The 9,097-nt window shown below is 38.4% G+C and overlaps 1 protein-coding gene across 1 annotated transcript; it reads right to left on the reverse strand.

The window, feature by feature from the left end:
• Nucleotides 1–200: 200 nt before the first annotated feature.
• Nucleotides 201–1,166, reverse strand: LOC102133577 (olfactory receptor 52P1). Its single transcript, XM_005578895.3, has one exon. It carries the CDS (start codon nt 1,164–1,166, stop codon nt 201–203), a length of 966 nt encoding a protein of 321 aa, XP_005578952.2.
• Nucleotides 1,167–9,097: the final 7,931 nt, after the last annotated feature.

Genomic DNA, 9,097 nt, shown 5'->3' on the forward strand with positions numbered 1-9,097 from the left:
AATCTTCCCATGTTTACACTTCTCTGAAAGGAAAGAAAGAATGCCTTTCTCTGTGATTTATCATTCTTGGAAATGGTCTAGAAGGTTCTGCAGAAGACATTATCCCCCTCTTAAAAGCTCTTTCTGGTCTTACATACTGAGGATTCTTTATCTTGAAAAGTTTCTTTTATTTTGGATTAAGTCCCTTCTACACTCCAGGGTCACTCAGATGCCTTGATGCCAGTTCCCTGCCCACTTTGAAACACTCTGACAACTCTTTTATGGATCTCTTTGGTCTTAACTCCATATACCACAGGGTTAAGAGCAGGTGGGAAAAGCAGATAAACATTGGCCAAAAGAATGTGAATATGGACTGGAACGTGATGGCCAAAGCGGTGTGTAAAAAATGAGAAGAGGGCTGGTGTATAAGAGATGAGGATGACACAGACATGGGAACCACAGGTTCCTAGGGCCTTGGACCGAGCTTCACAGGATGAGAGGCGAAGGACAGCTTGTGCAATGAGGGCATAGGAGAGACCAATGCAAAACAAGTCAACCCCAATGACCAACAGTGCAGCTGTCAGCCCATACACACGGTTAGGCCTGGTGTCTCCACAGGCCAGCTTCACCACAGCCATGTGCTCACAGTATGTGTGTAGGATCACATGGCTTTGGCAGAAGTTCAAACGCCCAATAAGGAAGGGACATGGGAGCATGAGCAGGGAGCCTCGCATTACAACTGCCACCCCTATGCGGGCAATCATGGTGTCAGTGAGGATTGTGGCATAGTGGAGTGGGTGACAGATAGCCACATAGCGATCAAAGGCCATGGCCAGCAGCACAGTGGACTCCATCATGCAGAAGGCATGAATGAAGAACATCTGTGCCAGGCAGGCAGAGGCAGATATATGTCCAGCTCCACACCAGAGGATGGCCAGTAGCTTGGGAACTGTGGAGACAGAGGCAGCCAAGTCGATGGTTGAGAGCATGCACAGAAAAAGGTACACAGGCTTGTGCAAGACTGGTTCAGTGGCAACAACAACCAGGATAGTTATGTTGCCCACAATTGTGGCTGTGCCTAAGCCACATACAGGAAGTGAGAGCCACAGATGAAATTGTTCCAGACCTGGGATGCCCAGGAGGAAGAAGACAGAAGGGTCAACATCAGTGTGATTAGGAGATTCCATGTTGTGGCCAAGAGTGCTGGACGTTCTCTGTGGTCAGAAACCTCCACATGGCATCACATTACCTGGAGGAACAAGATAGAACAGAGATAGAAATGAGAGAAGAGTAACACTTACTAGCTATATCATGTTTAGAAAGATTCATCATCCATAAAATAGCAATAATAATCATATCTATTCCCTATAGAGAAGAGAATTATATGGGTTAATATTTCTAAAGATTTCTAAAGAGCTTTGAATAATACCTGATACATAATGCTGATTAAATAAAATAAGTGAATGTGAGAAATGGGTCAAATAAGCCTTCAGATAAACTAGAATTGTCTCCTAACTAAGGCTATAGGAATATACCTGAATATATACATACACACAAAGAAATACACATACATACACACACGTTCTCTTTTATGGAGTATAAGAAGAGATTAGGTGTGACTATCAGTTTAGTGACATAAACTATAAACATAGTTCACTGGGTAATCTTGGACATTTTTTTTCTTGTCCTTTAAGTTGGAATAGATTCTAACCTGGGGCCATGTACTTAGTAATTATTTTTGAACTTAATATTACTCCAGTCGTTTCCACTCTTTTTACTAAGCTATAGATATATTTTCACATATATCTTCTCAATCTTCATCTGAAATCTCATAAGATGCTTCAGCTATCCTTTCCCTGAAGTGTTGAAGGTAACCCTTTTGGACTTCACTCTATTTCTGAAACGGAAAGTTCCAAGCTTTTTCAGCCATCTTGGTCAATCCTTTATTCGCATTCTATCTGCAGTACCTGGTGATTTCTAAGAAAGGGCATAGTCCAATCCTTCTCAATGTTACCATTCCGCAATGGCAAGAAGTGATTTTATAAGAGTACTTTGACTTTACCTGGACAGTGATGACTAATGTCTTTTTATGGAAAAAAAAAAAATGAATACTATTCTCTAATTTATCCAACCTTTCCAGTACCCCAGCCTCTAAGGGGACTCAATCCACAGCAAGTGTTACTTAAGCTAAAAGGAATTATGCAGAGTGTGTGGGACCATGGGCTTGGGAATAAACAGAGGAGCATGATAAAAGTTGAGAAATCATTTTAGCTAAAAGTTTTCAAGATGAGTATGAGAACTTCACTGCCTGGAAATTTATATCCGTGTGTCAACCACAAATATTTAATGTTTGTCTCATATATAACTAGCCTTATTTTTAAAGCTGGAGATACTGTGACGATCAGCACAAAAAAGTCAGGAAATCTGGGGAGGTAGAATATAGTTATCAAAGGAGAATCAGCTCTTTGCCATATCTCTTTCTCCCTTTGGGTGTGTACACATTAGGTGGGAGGAGAGTTAAACTCCCCTGTTTCTTAACAGACCAGCTACTCTGTGTATATAGTAACTGAGAACATACATTTAAAGGGGCCTCTCCATTTTTTAACTGCACATATGTTCCTATTTGGGAAAGTACATGGATTTAAAAGGCTAAACCACACCAGAAAGCCCAAAGATGTTGGTGAACAGGATCAACCACTGTTTTTTGTTTTCAGAGATTTAGGAACTAACTGAAGAAGAGGAGTGTGGTGACAGTGTTAATCTGATCACAGCTCAGAGTCAACAAATGATATGACTTCCAGGAAAGAGAGGGATAAACCCCTGTAACAGAGGTGTATATGAAGGGTCTTGCACACAGTGCTCTGTGAGCTTATGCCTAGGAGGGCAGAAGCAGCAAAGATACAAGGCTCCAATCAATTTCAGCGAGGGGCTTATCCTTCCCAAAGAGAAACACATTAAGGGGAAAGTTTGGATATGGTCAAATGTGTGACCATTACTGATACGGTTTGCACTTTCCAGACCTCCTCCACCTAATATTCAGGGAAGAATGTATGCCAGATCTCATGATTGCCTTCATGTATTCTTTGAAGAGGCAAGCTATTTCAGAGGTATAAAATCTTGGGGATTTAGAGCAGCAAAGTTCAGTGGTTAAAACAAATGTAGGCATTGGAACCCACAAAACTGGGAACAAATCTTTGTGTTTACCTCCTATTGGCAGTGTTGTTTTGAATGAGTCAATTTTCCTCCAGCACCTTACAGTTTTCTAAGAAGCACAATGGGAATAACACTTTACAAGCTGGTGAGTTTAAAGAAAAGTATCCACTACAGTGTGTGGTCAGCAGAAGGTGCTTAATAAATGTTGTTTATTATCATCACCTTCATTTTAATAGGAAACAATCTCATATCCAATGCAGAATCCTCACTGCAGTTTTCTTAACCAGCTAGAATCCTGTCTTAGTGTATATGTTTATATGAGTAACTAGTTTACATTCAATCTAATTTGCTCCATTGTAGGGAAAGCTTGTTGATAAACTGTGAACACATTGTTCTTTATAATTTTTTTCTGTATGCCTTCTAGGGCTATACGACGATAATTTGGAAAACAGCTTTCCTGATTGCTCTCAGCCAAATTGGATGCACTCAGCTATGGCTTTTATGACATAAATTTAATTTATTAGCAAATGTGATCTCTGCTCAACTGATGGCTCAACATAGATAATGGACCTGAACTCAGAATACAAAAGTAGAGGAGCCCCGCTCACAGCATCACCCCAACTCTTTAGTTTATGCCACATTTCCTACAGTGTTCGGTCTTCTTACAAATTCACTTACTCAGAGCCAGGAGGCTTAATTTGATGATTTTTTTGAGGTTCCTTTTGCATTTTAGGTTTTTCCCTTGAAGAAACTGGACTGAGCATAGATGACCCTATATTACTTGATTAGATTCACTCCTCCTTTAACTGATGTAAGTGAACATTAAATTCGCAGTGCCTCTTGTTTCCTCTAGTCTTTTCTTTTTTAGGAACCCCAAGCTTTGCACACACCAGTGCTTTATAGAGCCATGTGCTGTTATCCATTCCCTCACTTCCAGCACTATTCCATCCAACTTGCAGATCTGTGATCTCACATCTTTCCTTATACAAAGTATTCTGTGATATTGATAAACTTTTGTGGCCCTTCTCACTCATACCTCAGTTTGAACTTGTCCTCTGACCCAATCACAAATCTGATGCTTATTGTGACATTAAAGCCGATATCTTCAGTAAGATAAAAGTTCTAACATCACAATTAGGGGAAGGCCTGGGAGTGAAGAAGGTTTTCCGTGCCCTGAAACCAAAGGCTGTAAGCCTGTATGCACCAGAGCATAGCTACAATTGGGCTGCCTCTGCCTGATGTCAGAATACTAAGGGGGAAAAAGCTCAAGGATATCGAAGGTTCTGCTGATTCCTTCTGCCTAGTTTCATGCTGTTCATCTTTATAGTGTCTGTCCATCTCACTAGACACACAAATTCCCTCTTCCATGCTTCATGAGAAATTATTGCTTGTTAGTAATTTCAGGAATATTATAGTAAATGCCATAAACTTTCTTCACAATGCCTTGCATGTCTTTCATCTGGTTAATGTATCACTTGCTTCTTCTCTTCCAGGCAATTCCCCACTGTGTTCCCCTTTCCAACTACTCAGCCTAACGCCAAACTATAATTTCTTTTCAAGATGCCTGCTAACTAAAATTCCAAATCAGACTCTACAGATATGTTACTTGGGGAAATTTCCTTTCCTGGTCTTTAAATCTTATTCTCCATGCTTTTAAGCAAACTTTCCATAACCAATTTGCACCAAAAAAAACTTCTCTTGAGGGCTAAGGAATGCCTTTTCCAGAGTCTTTTCATAGCCAAACTCACATGATTCCAGGAGAGCAGAAAAGAGAAGGCATCGCAGTATATAAGCATCCTCAGAAGATTGCAAGAACATTGCAAGTCTCTGCTCACTCTCAACTATCTGAAATATATTTCATAGCCCCCCGGGAGTGTGGTGGCTTGCACTGAGTTTAAGGCTAGAGCCGCCTAGGGAGCCTCTATGTTCCCTAGAAAACTTGGCATTCAGGCTTACTCTTCTGATGCAGTCCAGATCAGAATGTGAAGGTGAAGCCAGAGGCTTTTGTTAAAGATTCAGGGAAGACGTATTTGTAGTCTATTCCCTTGGAACTCTTCTCCTGTTGCTTTTGTTTGGTTCTAACTCCCCACATATCAGTACTGGCACTATTTTCATAAGGACACCTAACATTTTAGAGCCTTTGAGGATACAAATACTATGGTTACTTGAAGGCAGCTCCACCACCCAAAGGATTCCAGGACATGCTTTCTTTTCCTTCCACTCTTTTCTATGATTATCTCTGGCGCATTCTGCCATGTTTACTTTTTCCTAAGACTCTAATACTGTAGAGAATTTACTGCACATGTTCCCAGACTTGCTGACTGGCTTTGTGAAATGCTCTGCTGACTTTTTTATATTACCTGTGAATTATATAGCAAGATGGTAATGAAACTCAACAGGAAATTTTACCAATACATGATATCTAGAGGATATGACTTATTAAAGGCAATCTTTCACCATGTAAAGTAATTATCTTATGAACTGAGCACACCAGAGAAGACATGCATTAAGCACTACCAAACCTATATCTCCTGGTAGCCTTTGCTGAAAACCTGTCCACTGTACTTATTTCAGTAAACTGTATTGTCAGAGAGCTCATTTGCATTAAACCTAAAATCTAATTTTTCTATAGACTAACTTACTCTTGGTGCCAATACTCTAATACTCAAATATATATTTGGTATAGCCCTACCACTACCGTAATTTGCTCCACCATGCAACCCAGACCTTCTTCAGGTTATGAATGAGTGTCTTAAACCTCTGAGAAAAGTAGCTCCTGCTGTGATCTGGATTCCACATTATGCCGGGAGAGTTTGGAGAATTGTCAATATAGAAGTGTAGTCTTTTTCCACAGTTTACTGCAGTTGGACTTCTTATCACCTTTACTTAAGTTGGTCTCCTTAATCTCTTTCCAAAAGCTCCCCTGGTTATTTTCTCCTCCAGCTACACCCTATCTAGGGAGATCTGTCCTTACCATAAAACAGTGCCCACACCTGGACTGGATCTGAATTCTGATGGTCATACTCTATCTTAGCTCCTGAGAGGCTCTCTAAGCCAGTGGTTTGAAAATATTCTTGTACTTCAAAATTACTTACTGCTCCTGTTAAACACAGATTGCTCGTCCACATCCCCAGAGTTTCTAATTCAGTGAGTTTGGAGCAAGACCTCAAACTTGCCTTTACTACCAAGTTTCCAATTAAAGGGAATGCTGTTGGTCAAGAGATCGTACTTTAAAGAACCACCACTCCAAAAAAAAATTATTTTTTTATTTTTTTATTTTTTTCTCCCCAAACTACTATCTGGTCTCTACTCTCCGTGAATTCTACTGGACAATGTGGCTACCACAAATATCCTTAATAAGTCATGTTAAAAATCTAGAGCAGAACAGGCTTGCAGCAACTTTCCTTTCCTAGAATCTTGTCCTGAACAATTTTATCTTTCTAGAGCTAAAGATGCCTCCAAAGGCCTTCAACTCACCGGGAATATTTTTGTTCATCCCACAAAACAAGTGTGCCTTTCGGCAACTTCTGGGAAAATTTGTGGATAATGCATTCTATGGAGAATATAATAGCCCTGTGGAATGTCAACTTGCATAAGCAAAAGTATATTCCCTCATATTCACTTTCTATTATCTTTTCAGACAAGTGGGCTACCAGAAATAATCTCTTGTGAGACTTAAGATGGAAGGGAAATAACAGCCATTGCATTGCACACCCACCATTCTCAGTTATTCAAACACGAATACAGGTGTTGCTGCGAAGTTATTGCAGAGATGTACCGGAATACCCCAATCAGTTGGCTTTAAGTTAGGTGAATTATCTGGGGTGGGTCTGACTTAATCAGTTAAAAGACCTTAAAAGGGGACTTAGGCCTTCCTTGGAAAAAGAAAGACTCATACCTCTAGAAACCAGCTTCATCCCATGCCTGGGCAGATTCCAGCATGCTTGTGATTTTTACTCTCTGACTGTCCACTCTGTGAACTTCGGACTTGCCTAGCCAGCCTCCATAATTATGTAAGCTGATCCCTTGAATGTGTTTGTATATGTACTTGACTAATAAAGAAACCAATGTGTTTTCTCTATTTATTTTACTATGTCATTATTGTATTCCGCAAGGGATTTGCGGTGTTTGCAATAAGCACTAGAAATGGAAATAAGACACAAATCAGACACTGCAGAAATGAAAGTATAATATGATGTTACTACAAAAGCCCAATGAAAATAGGTGTGTAATCTTAGATTGACTGTATTACTTTTTAAGAAAATATGAGACACAAGTAGTATGAGATATTGCTGAACTAAAAAATTAGAAATGTGTAATAAATGGTAAAAAGTTAGAAGCATTTCTAAATGCTTCTAAAGCAAGAATAAAAAGGAGTATGCAATTCCCCTGCTCCTTCCATATTGAATATTTTACTAAAGGTCACAGCCATGCAATAAGAAGAAAAGATATTTAAAAAATAAGAAACATGAATGGTATTACAATTTGCATAGAAAGTATAAAAGAATCTACAGAGAATTTGTTAGTCTATAAAGATTTCAACAAGACAGATAAATACAAGATCAAAACAAAGAGATAAGCAAAAATTATAAAACATTATGGAATTTTTATGAATAAAAATGCATAATAAAAGAGAACACCATACCATAAACCTGGATAAAAGATTCAATACCATAAAGATATCTAATCATTTCAAACGAATCTATAAATTAGACGGAATTCCAATTAAAATACCAAGAGGAAATCTCTAGAACTCAACAAATAATAAAATTAATATGAAAAAATAAAAGTATAAAAATGACAAAGACTGTGAGAGCAATATGGGGAGACTTGCCCTATCATACCTTACAAATTATTTAAAAATGTAGAAGTTTGTGTCAAACTTTTACTAGAATAGCACTGGGGGAAAAAAGAATGAAGAGCCTAGAAACAAATTTCTAACTTTTTTTTAACATATATGACATTACTAATCAGAAAGGATAGAATGCACTAATCAGTATTTGAGATTAGATATTAATGTACTTAAATATGTAATGAAATATGACCTTTTAATGAGCCATAAAAACATGAATATCAGATGAATTGAAAATAAATTCTTAATGTTATATTTATATTATATAAAAATCCTTATTTTGCAGGAATATAGTATTGAACACAAGAAAAATTAAGACACAATGTACAAACCACAAATGAAGCAATTGATATAGTTCCCTGTTTTATAATTTATGTTAGTATAACATGAAATGACAGCATTTGAGTAAATAGAAAAAATTAGGAGAAAATAGGAGAAATTAGGAGAAAATTAATGAAATATATATGTGATAGGATTTTTATAATATAAGCATGAAATAAAAGTAACCTCAAATCAATTTCCAAGAAGAGTAACAGCCTATTAGGAAATTAGGCAAAAATACATGAAAAGAAAGTTCATTTAATTAGCTAATAAGGCTAGCAGAAAAAAATACAAGTGTACGCAATAGTGAGATGCCATTTCACATGTATCAGATTAGCAAAAATAAGCCATATCAATTGCTATCAAGAATGTGGGAGCCAGGCGCGGTGGCTCACGCCTGTAATCCCAGCACTTTGGGAGGCGGAGGTGGACAGATCACAAGGTCAGGAGATTGAGACCATCCTGGCTAAAATGGTGAAACCCCGTCTCTACTAAAAAATACACAAAATTAGCCGAGTGTGGTGATGGGCGCCTGTAGTCCCAGCTACTCGGGAGGCTGAGGCAGGAGAATGGCAGGTGAAGCAGGGAGGCAGAGGTTGCAGTGAGCCAAGATTGCACCACTGCACTCCAGCCTGGGCAACAGAGCGAGATTCCATCTCAAAAAAAAAAAAAAAAAAAAAAAAGAATGTGGGAAAATGGGGAATTTCATATTGTGTATGGGTGTATAAAATGACAGTAATATTTTGAAGAGATATGTAACAATATGTAGTAAAGGTGAAAGTATAACCTCAA

The sequence above is a fragment of the Macaca fascicularis genome, chromosome 14 (genome assembly GCF_037993035.2).
Source record: "Macaca fascicularis isolate 582-1 chromosome 14, T2T-MFA8v1.1".
NCBI lineage: Eukaryota > Metazoa > Chordata > Mammalia > Primates > Cercopithecidae > Macaca > Macaca fascicularis.

Bases quoted from the DNA above. Each gene is read 5' to 3' on its own strand.
- LOC102133577 (XM_005578895.3), bottom strand. From the start codon at position 1,166: ATGGAATCTCCTAATCACACTGATGTTGACCCTTCTGTCTTCTTCCTC.